Source organism: Zeus faber (assembly GCF_960531495.2).
Source record: "Zeus faber genome assembly, chromosome: 3".
In the NCBI taxonomy this organism is placed as follows: Eukaryota; Metazoa; Chordata; class Actinopteri; order Zeiformes; family Zeidae; genus Zeus; species Zeus faber.
Genome location: NC_137190.1, coordinates 7,328,997 through 7,349,481, shown reverse-complemented (window position 1 = coordinate 7,349,481; position 20,485 = coordinate 7,328,997). Strand labels below are relative to the sequence as shown.

Here is a 20,485-nt window from a genome sequence, read left to right as displayed (position 1 = left end):
AGGATTTTAATGGCTTTTATTATGGTTTGTACAAAAGGACGTTTGTGCTGAAGTCTTGAAAGCCTATATACACACTTTTTACAAAAAGTAACAGACGTATAGTTTTGGATTGTTTTGGTAGTTTGTAGTAGTATCTATTCAGCAAGACAGAAGCACTGGATAATATCTGAGATAGGTATATGATCTACATGACAACTTGAGAAGTTTTGCTCCATTTCTTGTTTTCTCCCGCTCAGAAGCTGAAATTGAGAAAAATGTTCAAGTTCAACTTCAATGAATTGTCAGCCGTCATTGAAGAGCCTTTGTTTATTTCAACTAGCGAGTGATGTGCACTGTATGAGGATGTTTCATTTAGTATAAACTCTATTCTCAAGTTCAGAATTACTATTCATCACACTGGTTGCTTCTTAGGCAAATCCCACCAAAACAAATGTCAGCTGTGCCTCCTTCCCTACCTGCCCAGGGTGCCGCCGGACTGGGTGTAGTACTTGTTGTAGTCCAGCCTCAGGAGAAGCTGAGCCAGGTCAGAGTTGATCTGGTGGTTCCGGACACTGGACAGGATCTTGAACAGCAGGAAGGACTGGCGGCTGAAGCCCTTGAATCAGAAAACCAGAAAGCCAGCCGTTCAAAAAGTGATGTCATGGCGTCATGACTAGGTTCATGCTGAAGATTTCCACGCCACCGTTGAATACCACACGTGCTGATGGAACCTTCCACCAAAAGTCTTACCTTTTACCGTCAGGTAGACTGGGACAAACATACAGGATTTTTTTTATAAGTAAATATCTCATTCCACATTAAAATGTGTAACCTTTCTCTGTCAACATGTGGACGCAACATTTTCAACTGTTACAAAATTGTTGTAAATATGAACCCATCCCACCTTGACGAGGATTTCCAGCTGCGCAGTCCCCCTCTCATCCAGCGGAGCCACATTCTGACTGACCAGCAAGCAGAAGTTGTGGCACAACTCCAGGATCTCGTTGAGACAGTGAAATACCTGAAGACGAGGATTTATGGACTCAATAGTTTTTTCCATATACGGTGACAACAACACTGGTCTGTATCAATCTATATTTGAGAAAGTCAGATATTAACCGGCTTCAACAGTATGAAGGACTGGGCCAGCAGGTTGCTGAGGAAATGGTCATGGGCCAGTCGGATGCTCTCAAAATCTCTGGTGGAGTTGATCTGCTGAAGCAGCTGAGAAAACTGAGACTCCAGCACGTCCACCTGAGATTGGTAGAGATAATAAATTGCCTTATTAGACAAAATCTAGTTAGTTGTGAGAAATCACAAAGGGTCAATTATGGGTAAATAAATATATATCTAACATAATTATCTTCAGTTCACACTTGCAAAACCTTGATTTGCCTCATACAGGAGAAACGCTAATTATTCCTATTTGAACATTCATCACCTGTAAGTAGTACTGCAGGTTGTCAACAAGGAAAGCCATGTGGTTGCGTAATCTCCATTTGACAGCGTCCGTCTGGTTGGATTTGAGGTGTTTCCTCTGCATCTGGAGAGCCCAGCAGTGCTGCAGCTCTGACTGTACCCGGCGCACACTCAGCAGATACCTAAACACCACATTGTACCTGGGCAGAGTGGGAGTGAGGGAGGAGGTCAGAGGATGCAGATTATTTTCTGCTGCACTACTTAAACCCAGCGGCTAAAAATTTAGGCAGCCGATTGAGTACTGACTTCTCCAGAACGGCGGGAGTGAAGAGGATATGGAGAGGCCACTGGACCTTGTAGGCCAGGCCTAAAGCAGCCCAGCCTGTGGGCGGCACCTCACGGGGGGAAGTGTCCTGTGGTGGAGTAGCTCCATCTCTGGTGCTTGCTGCATCTGGAAAACACAACTCTATGTGTTAGGCACTACAGAGTGCTGATTGTGGACTGGCCACTAGATGGCGCACGCTGCATTGGTGATTGTTTACCAGGAGCTGTTTGGAATATCCAGTATTCCTACCTTTGCTGTCTTTGCCCTGGTAATCTACAGTGAGGTGCAGCAGAGGCAGGAGGTTGTCGTCATCCAATAAAACCTTATGGGCGGCCTGCTGAAAGGCTACATTCACATCTGAGGAAAATAAACACATCAAGATGACAAAATTCAACCGATGCTTGTATACTTGCTAAAAGTTTGTATGACTGTTGGTAAGATTTACATATCCGTAAATCCATCTATATTGTACCGTGCTCAGTGACTGCTGTCGGTGGCGCCTTCAACATGTGCTGTGCATGGTCAATAAAGACCTGGTACAGCTCGCCACGACCCAAAAGGTAGAAGTCCTTGATAATCTGTAAAATAAGAGTAGGCTGGTGTCAAATAACTAAATTAATGCAAATCATACGAATCCAAAATAAATCTGACGGGTACAAACCTTAAGTTGTCCCAACAGATCAGACTCCTCAACCATCAATGTCCAGAGATGCTGCAAATCAGTGGAAGAACATTATGACTCACGTCATCACAAACCGTATGATCGTATCACATTCCACAAAAGGAAAAAAAAAAGAAACAACACTGCAGACAACCCACCTCAGCCACTGTGCTCCTGATTCCGTCAATCAGATTTTCAAAGTCTACAAGGCTGAAAAGAGGCTGCTGTTTGAGTCTGTGCAGCTCAGCAGCAAACAGGTCCTCCTGGTGCTTCAGTATGGAGCCTGGAATTAATCAACTTATTGCCATCAGCGACAAGCGAACAACAACAGAGGATTCTATTCGTATTATGGCACAAAAACACTACCAGCTCTGGATGGACTGTGGTTGTGGTTTTCAAACATCTGAACGGACTCTCCCACAAACAGGATTTTCTCAGCCACTCGAATGGGAATGTAAGACGGCAGCATCTCTGTTCGCAAGGAGAACTGCTGCAGAGAGGGAGCCAGCATGTTCTCCTCCTCGATCAGCCTCTGCAGAAGAACGCGTCTGAGGTTACCGTTTGTTCCCGACAAGAGGCACTGTGATGTGATCCTGTCTCACGTCGGTTTGAGCTCTTACCAGGTCCTGTAACTCTCTGAGCTGCTTCCCACTCAGTCCCCCTATTCCTAGATCCTCCTCCTCCTCCTCCTGGTTGGCAGCGGCACCTCCTGCGCTGGGACCCTGCTTTACAAAAAACTCTTCGCTTTGGTCGAGCAGCAATCCATGCAGCATCCACGCTGCTAGCTGCTTATACATCACACCGTGGCAGACAGCAAGAATCCTGCAATGTGTAAAAGAAACAATTATATACATTGACGTAAAAGACAATTGTAAAAAATAAAATAAAATAGAAAAACAATTGTTTCCCCGACAGTGGAAAGCAGCCTTACTTCTCTAAAGCCATGCGCACAGGGGGAAGCCCCCCACAGCTGTGCTTGTAAACAGTCTCGAGAATCTGACAGCCATGGATCTAAATAGGACAAAAATGGGGGAAAAACAGTAGATGTTCGTCTCTTTTTGGTCAATCCAGTTATCCAAATAGAACCATGGATCATTATTTCCATAGAGTTGAAAATTAAGTGAGTGAGAGAAAGAGCCTTGAGTTTCTTGTTGTTATTCTTACCTTCTGTGATTTAATTGTCTCTACCACCACCATCACAGAGGGAAAGAGCAGCTGGAACTTAAGAAATGAAACACAAAGCATGGAAAGGAATTTCAACAAGAAGGATCTGTGAAACATCCAACAAAAATAAAAAATAATAAATTCAATACCATTACCTGATCCAGCATGTAATTCACATGGGATATTGACAGATGTGGATCTCCAAGAAACTAAACAACAGAGCACATGTTATGCATTTTAATGCTGCAATATTTAACATTGATGAACACGCATCGTCTTTGCAATTCTGACGTTGCATATCTTCCCTACCTCCTGTTCCAGATCCAGCAGGGCCTGTCTGTAGGGCTGCAGCATCGAGTCTAGTCCAGTACAGAAGGCCCGCAAGTAAATCCCATTAAGTCCAGCTTGACTGGGTGTGTTGTTGTGATGCTCCTAGTAAACAAGGCATTGATACAGTTAAGGGTTTATTTTTGTGGGGTTTTTTTTTTTGGGGGGGGGGCATCCAGATGGTCATTCCATCAATCTTGGGACCAAAATAAAGTTTATACAGTAAACATTTCCTTTAAACAACAACAGAGAAATACTCCTTCAGCCACTGAATCTATAGCCACTAATCGGTCTAATGGAGCTAACCATTACTATACGAAGTGTAATGAGGCATATATTGGCAGGTATTTTCGCATCTCACTTGCTGGTGGATATGTCCAGTGTGCTGTTCTGTGAACTCTGTGAAGCGGATGTAATCGGTTCCCAGTTTACAGAGTCGATTGAGGACACTCGCTTCACTGGGGTGGAGGAAAGGCAGGTCCTGGGACACCTGTAACGGGAGCAGATGGTTTCGTTGTTCTTAGTGAAAGCCGCCGTCCGTCTGCGACACAGATAGAAAGAGCTCCATCATCTGGAGGAACCAACGAACAGACACGCACTCAAAGTACAAGGTGCAATGTTAGTTTCGAACGGTCGGTTCTGGTTCGGAACAGGGTGATTTTGAGTGCTCATGACTAAATAAACATCTTGACGTCGCTTCATTCGTTGCAAGGTTTACCATTTGTAAATACATGATATTTGCATCCCGAGAGCTGACCCGCGGACAGGCTGGGTTGAAGGAAACACCCAGCGACAGAACCAGCTGCCTACTGGTACATGCACGCTGACTGTTCACCTGCAAGCCTGTGCGTTTGTTCCATGCGAAGATCGTCCCGGGGTACCCGCTCAGCGCCAGCAGGAGTTCGTGAATCATGGTGCCGACACCTGGTCGCTCTGAGCGGACGGACGCCGACGGCTTTACGAGGACCCGCGGTGCGCCGTCAAAACAAGTCGGTCGCGGGTTGATGACGTCACAGACACGGCGCGCCGTGGCTTGCTGTGTGTGTGTGTGTGTGTGTGTGTGTGTGTGTGTGTGTGTGTGTGTGGGGGGGGGGGGGCGGGGTTCCGGCGGTGGCTGTCGTCATGGACGCTGCGCGGTTGCCTCGCGTCAAAAGTCGCAGGAACAGTTTTCCGCGGAGCCACGGCAGTTTGTTTTAAATACAGTAAACACGTTATAAAATGTAGATGGTTCCTTTCACTGTGTCGAAGAAAGTGCGTGAGTCTGCAGTTGGTAGCACCTGTGCGCGGAGGTTTCTGGGGCGTGGAATTTGAACGTTACGCTGCGTTCCTCGGAACTCGGAAATCGGTCTTTCCGATTCGGTTGGTCCCTGTTCCCACCGAAATATGTTCCGTTGCCTCTGTTCGTGAAAAAAAAACCACGGACGTCTGCAGTAGATTTGTGCTTTTGTTGGGTAAAGCCCGTGACCTCGACGCGCGTGTGCAGCGGAGCTAGAAACACGGAATGGTGTAGATCTAAGCGAGTAGAGTTTTCAAGTAAAAAAACAAAACCTCAGGGAACTTGTCCACGTGACAGCAGCGATGTGCGCCGCCGTGTGACTGTGACGTCAGGTCCGCTACCGCGTTAAGACCTCGGATCCGAGCGTTCTGCGCCGAGAAGACCTCGACTTCCTCGTCCTCGATTCCGAATCGGTCCCCTTTGTGCCTCCCCGAGTCGGAGGGCGGATTTTCCCGACTTCCGACGTCAGAGAAGGCAGCATCGGGGCCGCTTGACCGTCCCCGGGATGTGACGTCACCACTCGGCCATGTAGCTCTCTGCCTCTTTTCGGAACCAGAGCTCGAAAGGGTTTGTTTACTACTCGTTGCGGGGCAGCGGCGTCCACCGCGCGGGCAACGCGTGCTTATTTATTCGGTGTTTATTTGCGGAGTTTGTCGGTTTGGGTTTTCGCGGTCCCAAGCGCTTCCACAGCCACTTCTAGTGCCGGCCGTGTGGCTGTCACTAGCTTGGCGGTGTTGTCTGGCTTGTTGGGCTAAGGCTCCGTTTAAAGTCCACACTCTCATCGCAGTTGTGAGTAAGACACAAACACGCGAAAAGAGCGTTACACGACGGCGTGGTTTGTGTGTAGATCGCGGTAAAGGCCTCGTGGCAATAATATCAGAGAAAGCCCCGGCGTTAGTTATAGTTGAGGTAAGAGAGATATTGACTCTCACAGGGGAATGGCGTTGTTTACAGCCGCTCAGATCTAAACAATGGGCAATTATAACAAAGTAATAACAATACACAATAGAATATATGCGATAAAGCTAAGGATTAACCGGAAAAAATGGCAATACACAATGAACCGAGAAATGAACTCTGTCAAAATATGGAATTGTGCAAGTTTGTGTACATTTATATCATATAGAAACGACTAGAACAGCTGCGATGCATGAAATAAATCTGCCATTAATTCTAACTTGTTGTGCTTCACCGCAGTTATGGCGGAGGGGAGTGGCGAGGACCTTGTGTCAGAGTACCTGGAGCAGAACCCCCAGCTGGCCCAATGGCTGGAGTCCTTCAGGGGCTACTGCGAGACCAACAAGCAGTGGTTTGCCAGGAGAGAGTTCCTGCTGAGGAACATGGAGGCGTTCCCCACGATCCAGCAAGGGGTTCACTGCAGCAGTCTGGATACATTGCTGTCTCTCTCCATGGTCTGGGCAAATCACATTTTCCTGGGCTGCAGGTACAACGCAGTGGTAGGCAATGTTTAAATGGTTGTCGTTCAAATCCAAGGCGCAAATGTTGATGTTTCCGTTCACCTTGTAGGTACCCACAGGACGTAATGGTCAAAATCAAGGACATGGGGGAAGGAATAGAAGTCCCCGATGCTCCAGTTCGAACCACCAGAGATGAAATCATGGCTAAAGGAAAGAGGAGTAGCACATCTGGTAACTACAATTTTAAACAGAGGTCCATTTAAGTTTGCTTTATGTTTTGTGTTAGTATCGGAATATCCACAACAAAGATTATAACAAATAACAGGTCTGTGATGTGCAAAATAATAAGAAAAGTGATGATTTTAATGATGGGTTATTGATGTTAATAAAAAAGTACAACTTTTGAAATATATTGCATCTGAATTTCCATTTTAATTGTTTGGTATTTACAATTTAGTTATTCTCACAGAACAACCACTCAATCCAACTGTATTTTGGTAATAGCTGTATGTTGTTTGATTGGCACAATTACCTAAAGAGCATTTTTAATACACCCTTTTTGTTTCTGGACACTGGAGTGGAAATGGGTAATGCAAAATAGACCCATTGTAATTCCCGATTTTGTGAAATTTTTATTTTAACTCTATATTAATTAATTGCTGTTCTTCAGGGGGTGATGGTGACGGCTGTCTGAAAAAGGCCAAAGCTGGGCCTGAGGGCGACGGTCGACCAGCTGGGAAGGCTGCAGCGCGAGGCCAGAAGTCGGGCCCTTCACCACAAGCCCCAGCTGAGCACCAGCCCTTCTTTAACCGGCTCTACAAGGCTGTGGCTTGGAAGCTGGTCTCAGTTGGGGGCTTTGGTCCTAACCTGGATCACTTTGAGATCCTGCGCAGTTGCGTAGAGTCGTGTAAACAGAGTCTGAGCTGCATGTTTGTCCCACTGAAGGACATCCCGGACTTGCCAGCTGGCCGAACTCAGAAGGAAGGCCACGTGTGTGAGCTGCGCTGTCAGACTGTCTACATGGGCACTGGCTATGGCCGGGATGAGTCTGCTGCCAGAGCCATGGCCTCCAAGGAAGCCCTAAAAGCCTTTCAGGGTCGCAAAGTGACCGTGAAGATTTGTAGACGGAGGTACAGGGGGAAAGATGTGGAGGATGTGGTCCTATTGGACGATCAGCCCAGGAGCCAAGGGTTTCCACCTGCTCTAAGCTACCCATTCCAGGCTGAGTAAGTGGAAGTGGTCGTCTTAGTATGAACCAACAACCCAGTGCTCGGTGGGGCCGCGTGGAGGGGTGTGTGATGAATGGAGCTACTGAAGGGGTCCTCGCTTTGTGGTGATGGTAGCTGTGTGGGGACCAAACCACCATGCCATAGAAGATCACAGCATGACCTGTACTACTCTGCTGCTTTTCAGTTCCTGCAATGCATTGTTTGTTATTGCACAATGCCTAACATTCAGGGGGGTGCGTTCCAAACAATGCCACATTTTTGCTCTTTTAGATTTTTCTGGCTCGGTTACTCAGCCTGCCACAGTTATAGTTTGTTAAGAAGTCTATATTTCAGAATCTTTCTTTGGTTTTTCTAAAAGTTGGAATGAATAAGGCTGCTAGTTGACAAATGGGGATTTTTTTTTTGCCCACATGCCATCCATCAACTGCCGTATCCACAGGTGATTAATTATTTGCTGTATGAGTTTCAGAGAGTTTTTGATGATGCTTTCACAAATACCCCACTGTGAGTTTCACTTTACAAGTCACAATGTGAATTAATTTAAACTTAAAACTTTTAGTTCCCATGAATATACAGCCATCAAAAGACATAAGCACTGTAGGCTCCTGCTTTTCTTTTGCATACGTTTATTAAAAACCACTCAACCCCATCACTCTGTTGCAAATGGTGGATGCATTATATTTCTTATTCCTCAGTTGTTTAAGGTTGATAGATGACATCTTAGTTAGTGGGGGAAGAACGAAGCTCTAGTGTGTATTTTCTCCTGTCTGAAAAGAAAGAAAACCATTACATTGCATAGAAGTAATGGAGTGTGTTGTCCAGTGTAACTGTCAACATCAGCTGTCTGTTTCTATATATTTTTTTAAATAAAAGACTTTTCAAATTTGAAAACAGTTTCAAATGTAATTTTGCTTTTGTGCTTGTGGGTGCTTGTCTTTTCTCAATGCTTCATTTTATCGTTATATAGATTAATGTCAAAATCGTGCTTTCATCACAGATATTATATGATGTTTGTAACATTTCCAGAAAATTTAAAGTGAGTTTTTATGAAACAGAACCGAGTATATTGACCTTAACAGCATAGCAACACTTTAAGGTTATAATTAAATGTCACGAAGAGCCCTCATACAGGAGGTGATGACTGACCTTCACTTTGGCCTTAAAAGGTTTGATTGTTTAATTCTGCATCCCAATGCATATTGTTCATCTGAGTCATCAATTAACTATTATGCATATTCTCAGTCCATTTAACAGCTGCATAATGATTGTATTAATTAGAAAACACATCTTAGCTTGAGATTTTTTACATTACAGTTTTAAAACATTTTAATGCCCTGTTTCCCTTGCTTTTACAGACAACATCATAATACACTAAAAGCAAAAAATAAAATCCTAAAGCACCAATCATGCATTCATTAGGAAACCGGCAGTAAGGGATTTCAACTCTTGTATTGATTTGAAATATCCTGATGTACAACATAGTGTACATTATACACAGTAAGAACATCAACTAAAATGTCATAATTGCAATTACACTCTTTAGCTATGTGGTATTAAGATAATTATTTTTACACTGATAATGTGTGGTATTAAGATTATTATTATAACACTGATACTGTGTGGTGTTGTGATTTTTATTATTATTAGTATTACACTGATAGTCTGGTATCATGATTATTATTATTACACTGATACTGTGTTGTATTATTTTTTATTATTAATACACTGATACTGTGTGGTATTAAGATTATTATTATAACACTGATACTGTGTGGTGTTGTGATTTTTATTATTATTAGTATTACACTGATAGTCTGGTATCATGATTATTATTATTACACTGATACTGTGTAGTATCATGATTATTATTATTAGTATTACACTGATACTGTGTGGTATTGTGATTATTATTGTTAGTATAACACTGATACTGTGGTATCATGATTATTATTATTACACTGATACTGTGTGGTATCATGATTATTATTATTAGTATTACACTGATACTGTGTGGTATTATGATTATTATTATTATTACACTGATACTATGTGGTATTTTTAGGGGCTCAGACTGCAGGTCCAGCCCTAACCCTAACCCTTACCCTAACCCTAACCCTAACCCCTTATTGTTATTTTAAGAGCAAAAATGCCTGAAACTATCTGGAACACTAACTTCAGCGTAACACACAAATACGGTTTATGTCTTGTTTCAACCATGCTGTCACAAACATGTCGTGGTTGAAGTTTCATCCAAATCGATCCACACACGGAGCAGATATTAACAAAAAAACCGACCAAATTTTGAACCATTTTAAGACAGACATACCAGTATGCCAGTCCGAAATATGTCCAACCCAGCTAAAGGTATCTGGAACACATACATTTGCATAAGCTACAAACACGGTTGAGGTGTTGTTTAAACCGATATGCAACAAGGATCTTCCGAGTTAAATTTCATCCAAATCGATCCATATAAGGAGCAGATACTAATGAAAAATTTTGCAACTTTGACCCAATATATTCAGGTGGTCATGGTTAACTTACTTACAGTAAGACACTTTATGACATCATCACATTATTTACTATAAATGTACAGATTCCGATTGAGAGTGTCCAGTTGGATCATGTCCAGTGTGCAGCATGAACTCGGTCACTCTTTAGTCTTTAGACATTACCAAACTATCGATTTAAAGGCATATTTATACAGATTCTTACCTGGTAGATGTCAGTAGATCTGTTTGATTCATATTTTATTATGAATCTTATTTTAATACGTTGTCCACAATACTTTGCCGGATTAATGAAAAAAAAGAATAGAAAATATTCCTTGAAATGTTGTCTGAGCGTCCCTCGAAAACACTAAAATGTGCGACTCACAGATGAGTGGTATCGGAAAAATAGAAGTCGTGCAATGGTCATTACCCACAGAAATATCACAATGTTTGTCCTATTTCATTAAAACAGAACTTACTGAAAATTTTATTCAAGTAAAAAACTGAACTCAACCTTACAAATTAAATATGTAAATTATACTTCTCTCCTAAATCGGCGTAAATACGTCATAATTGACATATACGACACACAACGTCTACCGTCACACATACTCCAGATGTACTTCAATGCAGCAAGGTAAGTTATAACAATCACAAGATATAGTTTCAAATAAAAAACAAAATTTTTTTTGGGAATAAGCATCATGTATAAACATTGTCCTATAACTACACTTAACAAACTGTAATGAAAAGCTAGAAAAGTGTTTGTGATCTTGAGTGATTATTCCATAATAATTCTAATTGCAAATTAATGTTAAAGTTCCATAAATGTTATCTGTATTACAATACAGACAAATAATCTATTAAACTGGATTTTACAATTGTACATTACTAACATAAAAAGTACAATAAAGAAGTAATTACAAATAACATGTATTCATATATATATTTAAATTAAATGTATTTATTGTTATTGTTATGGAAAGTAATTACAAAAGTTATTTTTGTTATTTTTACAGATGCGGAAAAATTGCTGAAAATATAAAACAATAAAGAAGCCATGTCCAAAAATCCAACTTCATCACAGTATTTGAAAAAAAGTACTGAAGAAAAATTTGATGAAGAAAACATTAATGGAAAACTTTCAATTGTGAGTGTTGATTCCCCATATGTCCCCATACCAGGAGGCTCATTTCACCAGGATGTATGACAATTTGGAGACTCCAAAAATAAACAGTGTGCAGCTCCGAGTTGAACAGCAATTCTGAAAAACAAAATTCAGAATGTTTGCACATGGACAAAAAAATGACCTAGATGATGTCTTGATGAAAGGAAATAATCTTTATCAGGATATGAAAAGGTCTGGTAGAATAAATAGATAATGGATAATGTTCCAGGGAGAGATTATAATGCAAAAACAGAATTGCCAACGAGACCAATTATGTTTTATACAACATTCCAAATAACTCAGAAAGACACTGTTAAATAATGATGATGCATGTTTATTAACTATCTCTGGTATAAATGTGCAATTATTCAAAACAGTAACAAACAAGGTTGTCAACATTTGAGAAAATGAAGACATTATAAAAATACAGTCAATATAAAAATTCACTTTCTAAACATTGTTGTCTTGAGTTAAAAAAAACCTCCATATAACAGGATGTTGATAAACACTGTTGACAATTTTATACAATTCGTCTATTTCTCATTTATTTTATTTTCTTGAGATTGCCATTTTAATAAGATGTATTGATTATTTTACATCTGATCTTTATGAATACTGTGATGTTTGTTTGATTACTTTTTACAGTTGTTTTGAACAAATGTTGAGTAAAACAATTATCTGACTTGTTTTGTCATTTGTTGTACAAATTCACAAATTAATGTTTTGCACTCGAAAACAATATCAACAGTATAAACTCAGGAATTAAGAACAATAACTTGTAACTGACCTTTCGCATACGTACGTCTATGTCAAAGTCAGAAATTAAAATCAAAGTTTGACGTCACGTTGAACTGGAGCTGCTTCGCACGTAATGCCATAAACGTTAGATTCATGACATTACATGGACGTAACTACATTATGTTAAGTAAATTGTGATGCATTGCACAAAATTATCAAGAAAATACTTTCTTAGGTAATACTTACCTAAAACGAGTACACTGGACCCAGTGTATCGCTGCCTGCGGCTATATTATTATTATTATTTTTTTTATCACATGAACAGGTTCCTGTGGCCTCATACAGGAAACTTGTCACTTCGCTTCACTGAGGGCGCGTTCCGAAGCTGCATGTGGTTGATTGCTGTCATTGATTGCTAAACAAGGAAGTAAAACAACTTTGTCCTCGCCAACTTTTTGCCACCATCGCATCCGTTTTGTGAACAACCAGCACTGTAAGAGCGCTGTGGGCTTTCAGGCCCGTGGCTAATAGTTGAGCTGGAATTCACAGCCCACACCCTCAATTCTTTCATTTAGAATGTACACAGAGACGATGCGACCAACATAACCACTGAAATATGCCGCATCGGTGGAATTTGTGTCTGTATGCAAAGATATTCCACATCCACACCAAACACCAGAGGGGCTCCTCATGGGTCAGTGCTGGGAGAAGTACTCAGACTTCAGGGCTCCCCAACCTCCTCCTCGTCATTGGATTAGAATTCCCAAAAGCTGCTCGGATTTATTCCTCAAGGGGGCAGTGCCACTTGTGTGTCTTCTTGAGCTCTTTGGGTGCAGCGACGTATCCAGAGGAGTGACTGGATTTCCTTCCACGCTGGGTGTCTGTGGTGGAGATAAAGTGATTCAATAGAAATCACTTTATTTTACTTTAACCCTTTCCTGTTCAGCAAAAGCAATAGATCTGAACAGGACGCCGATTTAGTTTTAAGATTCAGAATGGTTGTTGGCAGTGGGAAAATTGGGATCAATCCATTCATGGTGTGATATTTTCAGGCATTTTGTTAGGAACTATTGAACTGCCGAGCTTAAAGGATGTGGGTTTGTTATTTTCCACCCCTGGTCCTATTAGAAACTTTTTCCCCATCGCAAATGTTCACAGCGCAGCCTCCCTGCGCTTACATGCAGTCCAATGGGGGCAAACATTTAAGGTTGTCGAACACATGCCGACGTTCGCCTTATGTAACTGTAACCAAAACTCTGCGGCATTTAATCCTTACGCAGAGAGAGAATTGTGTTTCTTTGCACCAAAAATTGTCTTTTTTACCGACACGTTTGGAAGAGCGGATGTGAAGTCAACCTTCCAGCACGTGGAGCACTGCGCTGTTTTTAGAGATTGCAATAAAAACCTTTGCGCCCACACGCCTGTGTTCAGACAGCCTCTCGGGTCAGGATGATCTTTTGCTCTCGGTGGATTTTTTGGATCACGACGGAGACGACAAATGTGTCTCATGGATGGATGATGGCTTTACAGAGTCTGACACAGGAGCCAATGAGGCTGCAGTCGAAACGGCACCCGCCTTCTGGAAACAAACTGTCTGTCCAATGAGTCCATGCCTGTGGCCAGCCATGTGCAACTTCATTTTTTTTTCCCTCAAAAGTGGATCTTTTTAGTGTGAGTACCGAATATATTATTTAAGGACTTTGGCAAACTATTTTCATACATTTCATCCATATTTTATTGGCTGTGATATTCATTTATCACCTCATTTTCCAAGACTCATTGAGTAGCAGTTTAATTATGAAAATATGGACGTACAGTAAATTCGCGCCGGCCCTGCTCTGGAAATGGCTTTGGCTGAACGTGAAAAATTAGACCACGAATAAACATAAACAAACCATTCATACAATAAAGAAGCTTTTTTTAAATTTTGCATTCAAGTAATTTATTTAGTTATTTATTGGTATTTTATTTTGGTGACCAGTGTAGATGGAAAAACAATCCAATACCCTGACTGAATTCATCTTTATAAGATGTGTATTGATAACAATACACAATTATGAGGATATACGTAGAGAACTGTTTCAATTTTTCCTTATAATAACCCACCATCACCTTGACACCCACACATTTTATATTCATATTTATGTTTATTAATGCACATATTCAGGGATATATACAACAAAGAACAGACAGAGACAAAAGGGTTCACAGAGGACTAATGTTTTCAGATTTAGGTGTTGACATTATCCCACTCAGCCACACAAATCCACAGACATCGCCCCAAGCATCGCCTTCCATCAACACATTTGATTTTCTGAATTGAATTATTTCTCTCACGGCTCGTTGTTTTCCTTTCATAGCTCCATCCATCCAATCTCCTCTCTAATCCCTCTCTCTATCCCTTCTCCCCTCAATCAGTTTGAGTTTGTCTTCTGCTGCCGTCCCCCTGTCATTCTTAATTTCCCTGTGGCTTCATCACCCACACACCCCCACAGACACACACACACACACACACACGTACACACACACACACACACACACACGCACACACACGCGCAAGCACACGCACACACACACATACACACACACACACACACACACACACACACACACACCTACATGTGCAGTTATTCAGATTAATGCAAAATGTAAATGATATGAAAAAAAATCTCTCGAAAACCACCTTCTAGAACAAATTGTGGATTTATCAAGGATTCTTGAAAAGGTTACGAGCGACACCTGTCATCTAAATTTCAGGATTGACTCATTTCGATTAAGCAGTCAATTTGTTAGTGAGCAGGGCGGTGCAGGTGGAGCATCACACGGCTTAGGGAGGGACCTGAGGGAGCTTTCATTACTGTGCCTGTATAAACTGCACATGCCCCTCCACCTGTTTCTAAAATATTTATATATACCCCTTGAAGACAGCAACACATGCTGTTTGGTGACGGAAATAACACCAAAGTGTGCGTCATACAACACAAGATCCACCCAAATGCCACGTCCAGTCTCCAAACGATAACCAAAAGCGACGGGGGGTGGGGGAGGGGTGGAGGTCGCCCATTGCTCCGCCGTCCACGCCACACGACACTGATTTCGGACGAGTGCGTCCGGAGAACAGACATAAGGAGCATTGAGGGGACGCCCGAGGCCGAGAGGATCCATCACTGTCGGGGTCTTCTGGGATTCGATCGATGTCGTTTAGCTTTAACCCTTTGAAAATAGACGGGGAGGTCTACGTTCAATCTGAATCACCGCTGTTTTTCACAGGTCGGTTTCACAGATTGATTGATGCTGGAACACAGCCGGTGTTTTGATTGTTTCTCTACGGAGCAAACTATCATTTTAAACTTTTAACATTCTTTGATGGCTTATTTTTGCTTTTGCGTTGATTCAAATATTGAATAGTCTCAGAGGGCTTTGAAAGTAAAGAGAATATCCAAAGTGGTTGTGCATTTCCAATTTAAGGTAGTTTTGGTGTTTAATTGAGCAACTGGTCACTCTATTCAGGGGTTTAATCGCATTTCTCTGTCAGTATCTTTAACACTGCCCGGGTTATGAATGCTGCAGCCTAAACATGTCTTTGAGTGTAAACCTTGTGTGATGAAATGAGAATCGGTTCTTTCAACTGTCCGAGATCAAATCAGATGTTAAGCATTTGTGTTACATAAACAAGAAAGCTGCAATGATCCAATGCTTTGAGAACAGCAGGACTAATCAATGCTTTACAAACACCAGTGACACAGTTTATTAGGACTCATTCACAAACAGTTCAACAGTTTTTTTTGGGGAGGATTCAGGAATTAGGCATCCTTTATATGGTACGCATGGCATAATTATCATAAAAATATGATTATATTGTATTTTACATCAGAATCATCAAACATTAAGACCTTTAACCTTTGTCCTTTAACCCTCTGTACACCAGACAGTGAGCCTTACAAGCATTTTAGCAGGAAGAAGTTGCAGAAAGCTCCACGGGGACAGTCGCACATCTTCCCGATCCGCGCGCCTTTCCTGATAGCGCACTGCTCCCCGACGTCGCACTGAGGCACAAAAGCTTCATTTTAATAATAATAATGATAATAATCACCTAATAATCACCCAAAGCTGCATTTTGGATGGGCTTAATAAATACAATTTTATAATAAGACAAGCAGCAAATAATAACATTAATAATAATTATTATAATCATAATGTTATTGTAATAATAATAATAATAACAACAAATATTAACAATATTATTAATAATAACAATAACAACAACAACAACAATAATAATAATAATAATAATAATAATAATAATAATAATAATAATAATAATAATAATAACCATAACCATAATAATCACAATCATAATCATAATCATAATCATAATCGTGATCATAATCATAATTCATAAGCGCTTTTCAAACAACCCGTGGACACCAGGCAAAAAAGTAGGATTGGAAAAATACAATTAAAAACAAAATTAGCAGTTTATGGTAAACATGGTTAAAATACAGAAAATGTACCGTTGGTACTTGGCCAAATTTCTTTTCCCATAACGGCTGACGTTTGGTCTGCAGCTTTTCAAGAACTTCCTGGAGAGCCCCAAGCTGCAAGAATAAGATCAGATAAGATAAGATACGATAAGATAAGATAAGATACGACAAGATAAGATAAGATAAGATAAGATAAGATAAGATAAGATAAGATAAACACACGTAAACAATCGTTAAGACGGTGTGACGCGTGCGTGATGCTCCAAGTTGACGCAAATGTGGACTCGGAATAACTTGGATAAATAAATCCTCCGTCTAGAGAGACGCTCACCAGCTGCTTCTCGTTGGTCAGGTTGGGTCCTTTGGGGTAGAAGTCCCTCAGAGCCCTGGTGTCCACGTCTTCCTCCGACTCGGGAGAGAAGCTCTCCCTCTCCGCTCCATGAGCCGCGCACAGCAGCGCCGCGCACAGCAGCAGCGCCGCGGTCCACACCCTGGAGCTGTCCATGGTCCTGACGCAGAGGGACGGAGAGTCTTCCTCCTCCCCAAAGTCCGCTCAAGGTGCTGAGCTCCCACAGCCCAATCAGCTTTTATCTGATTCTTCCGAGCTCGTTGACTTCTTGCCCCACCTTATCCTTTGATTGGTTTCATGCGTAAGAGATGCCGTGAGTCACTACGCAAAACTACCCATACTGCACGTCAACCCTTTAGTTCCAATAAATAGTTTTGTCTGCATTATTAGATGTGTTGACAGGTGAGAGAATCCGTCATGCCTTATGTGTGTCCCATTTAAGAGACTATGATTAGGAGTTCATATATATTTTAATGTTTATTTTCCAATGCCTTAATGCAATCATTCAACTGTTATTCAAATATTAATCGAATAAAACAATTAATTATCAGCTATTTGGATTAATTAATTCATTCATTCATTTGGATATCATTATTTGGATTTATTTTAGATGTATTTTGTTGATTTATTTTAATATAATTTGGCTTTGCATTCAAACTAAAATTTTATTTAAATTAATATTACTTTGAACTCTTCATATCTTCACAACAACATCCCATGGCAAAACAAAGCAAAACTTTATCATCGTTTGAAATAGACTGAGTTTGATGGCTATACTTGTAGTTTTATCTCTTTATCGTCTATATTTATTGCATGTGTTTACAAATGCCTCTTCAAAGAGCATCTTTTCATCTTTTTCACTTTTCACATCTTATGATCTCGTAACAACATCTTCTGAATACATCTTGATGTATTATGTACCATGTTGCACCATGAGCTGCTTTAATTATTCCACTGCACTTTTTTACTAAGGATGTAATGTTGTTTTGCTGTGATGCCCCGTCCTATGGGCTGTACACTTCTGTTACCTTGTGTGGCTTCTTTTATCTGTGGGCTCTGACAATGTCAATATGAATATATTTATTTCAAATGGCAAATAAACTTAGGATTTAAACTTGATCCGAATGAAATTCTCACATTGACATGATAAGAAATATATTATAAAACTATAAAAATTCAGTCTTTGGTAAATCAACTGTTTTGGTGGTGTAACCAGTTATTGAATGGCTCCATCTGCTCCACCAGCCCCGTATCGCTTCACATCTGCTGAGTCCAGCCCCAGACTGAGGACAGGGGATAAAGAGAGTTGAATGCACTTTGCTGTTGCACATATTTCATTTCTCTACTGTGCTGAAGGCAGCAGCAGCAGCTATTGTATGGCTCAGAGCAGCCTACTGAGCGGGCTGCGTGCTTCTGCTTTGATCCTGTCTTTCAGTGAGTCTGCTTCCTACCCATCAGCAGAGGATGGGACAGAAAACCCCACAGGCTTTGATTGTGCTGGAGGCTGCATGACTCATTTCTCTCTCCCGGCTTTTAATGACTTGGACGCCAATCTCGCATTTTATTCCCGACCACCGGTTCGTTAGTTGTGCAGCTGTAAGCCGAGAGATCATTTGTCATTGGTTCCCAATTTGATACGACCCACCACCCTGTGCTGAATTTAGAAACGGGCGGCGGATTGTTTAGTTTCAGTGCAGTGCACACAAACATGCCCTCCTGTTGGTTTGTTGTGTGTGTGATCTGATGAGGGGCGGGATGGAGCCCATCGCAGTTCCAGGCACAAACAACAAAACACTGTGAATAACATTCTCACATAATAACAATATTTTGCATCTGTAGGTGAGGCGTGACAGTGCAGGAAGTGACACCATCACCTCGCCTCCACCTGCAAAAGTTCCCGCGAGCGTGTGCGTGTGCTTGTGTGTGTGTGTGTGTGTGTCTGTGTGTGTGTGTGTGTGTGTGTGTGTGTGTGTGTGTGTGTGACCATGAGCTGAGATAAGCTGACCCCTGGCCCCGGACGGACAGAATGAACATCTTTCTGCACCTGGGATACCAAGACATCTGTGTTTTTGTCAAATCTGGTGTGAATCCTTACTCCAACGAGTTCCATTTGTAAACATCAACAGCCGTCATCAGCCGCAGGCGGCATGTAAACCAGCTGTAGCTTTGTTTGTCGTTGTGGGGGCGTGTTGTCAATGTGCGTCCATTCTCCAACTTCCTCTTTGGTCACAGTCAACCGCGCCTTATCGGTGTAAAAAAGTGATTTAAAAAACAATTGCGGCTCTGCTTCGACTCCGCCCGTACACCCCATGCCGCAGCCTTTGTGTTTCCGACGCCACGCTGGGATGCGCGGCTTTGCGTGTCGGGGTGGTTTTTGGGAAGGCTATGCGCGGGAGGAGCAACATGCAGGGGCAAGCAGGATTCTTTAATCAGAACATGAATTACACACTGACGCAAGTGTAAAGCTGCCGTGCACGCAGAGACGAGTTCCACTAAAACACCATCTGATATGAAGAGTAAGAGGAAGAGAGGAAGAGGGAAAGAGAGGAAGAGACAGAGAGGGAAAGAGAGGAAGAGAGGAAGAGAGCAAGAGAGGAAGAGAGGAAGAGAGGAAGAGCGAAAGTGTAACGCTGGGTCGATATTGCTCCTTCGCTTGTCTTGTTCTCCCCTCTCTTTCTCTGTGTCGCCGACGCTGACACACACCCATGCACACATACACACACACACACACACACACACACACACACACACACATCCACACACACACACACACACACACACACACACATACACACACACACACACACACACACACACACACACACATACACACACACACACACACACACACATACACACCTACTGTTTGTTCCATTCTCTCTCTCTCTCTCTCTCTTGCTCTCTCACTCATATAAACATTCCCACACACAAAGACATACCTATTGTCTCCTCGATTTTTCTGTCTCACTCACACACACACACACACACACACACACACACACACATACACACACACACACACACACACACACACACACACACACACACACACACACATACACACACACACACACACACACACACACACACACACACACACATCTTCCGTTTTTAGTTATATCCGAGCCCTCTTTTTCAAATAGGACAAGCTCACTTTCGCCATAACAATAATAATACCTCATTCCGCTGGTGACTCACCACTGAGGATCCAGACACACAGGTAGTTTCTCTCCATGAAGTGAGACCACCATTTATAACGACCATTACTTGTGGTGTGAGCAAATGCAATAAAACAGATTGTCATAATGCACGATGTAGTTATCTCTCTCTGACATTTCATCCGCAGTTTGATCCCAGCGGTTGGCTGTCAGTGCCAATACGCCGTGATGGAGTGAGACATGTAAGACGTGGGCTGTGGCCCTGCACTGACCCGAAACAATGCAATTAGCTGGGGGT

The 20,485-nt window shown here is 41.9% G+C and overlaps 3 protein-coding genes across 4 annotated transcripts; 1 reads left to right on the top strand and 2 right to left on the bottom strand.

Moving 5' to 3' along the window:
- Window positions 1–5: 5 nt before the first annotated feature.
- Window positions 6–4,831, bottom strand: tubgcp4 (tubulin gamma complex component 4). Of its 2 annotated transcripts, none has more exons than XM_079997679.1 (18): window positions 4,711–4,831; window positions 4,237–4,365; window positions 3,858–3,980; window positions 3,704–3,757; window positions 3,549–3,605; window positions 3,316–3,395; window positions 3,005–3,206; window positions 2,751–2,916; window positions 2,543–2,667; window positions 2,385–2,435; window positions 2,196–2,301; window positions 1,973–2,080; window positions 1,705–1,849; window positions 1,421–1,598; window positions 1,099–1,233; window positions 884–1,000; window positions 456–595; window positions 6–239 (listed from the first exon to the last, which is right to left on the bottom strand). In XM_079997679.1, exons 1-18 carry the CDS (start codon window positions 4,786–4,788, stop codon window positions 233–235), a joined length of 2,001 nt encoding a protein of 666 aa, XP_079853805.1. In that variant the 5' UTR covers window positions 4,789–4,831; the 3' UTR covers window positions 6–232. The 2 variants fall into 2 exon arrangements, with proteins under 2 accessions (XP_079853805.1, XP_079853806.1); XM_079997680.1 differs by having other exon boundaries at window positions 1,705–1,843.
- Window positions 4,832–5,684: 853 nt separating this feature from the next.
- Window positions 5,685–8,691, top strand: cdkn2aip (CDKN2A interacting protein). Its single transcript, XM_079997065.1, has 4 exons — window positions 5,685–5,718; window positions 6,349–6,595; window positions 6,679–6,800; window positions 7,240–8,691. Exons 2-4 carry the CDS (start codon window positions 6,351–6,353, stop codon window positions 7,797–7,799), a joined length of 927 nt encoding a protein of 308 aa, XP_079853191.1. The 5' UTR covers window positions 5,685–5,718; window positions 6,349–6,350; the 3' UTR covers window positions 7,800–8,691.
- Window positions 8,692–16,134: 7,443 nt separating this feature from the next.
- On the bottom strand, window positions 16,135–17,185 carry cart3 (cocaine- and amphetamine-regulated transcript 3; the record flags this gene model as incomplete). The annotated part of the gene is made up of 3 exons (XM_079997217.1): window positions 16,135–16,242; window positions 16,711–16,794; window positions 17,012–17,185. The coding sequence occupies 3 exons, from the start codon at window positions 17,183–17,185 to the stop codon at window positions 16,135–16,137; spliced, it is 366 nt and encodes a 121-aa protein (XP_079853343.1).
- Between the last annotated feature and the right edge of the window lie 3,300 nt (window positions 17,186–20,485).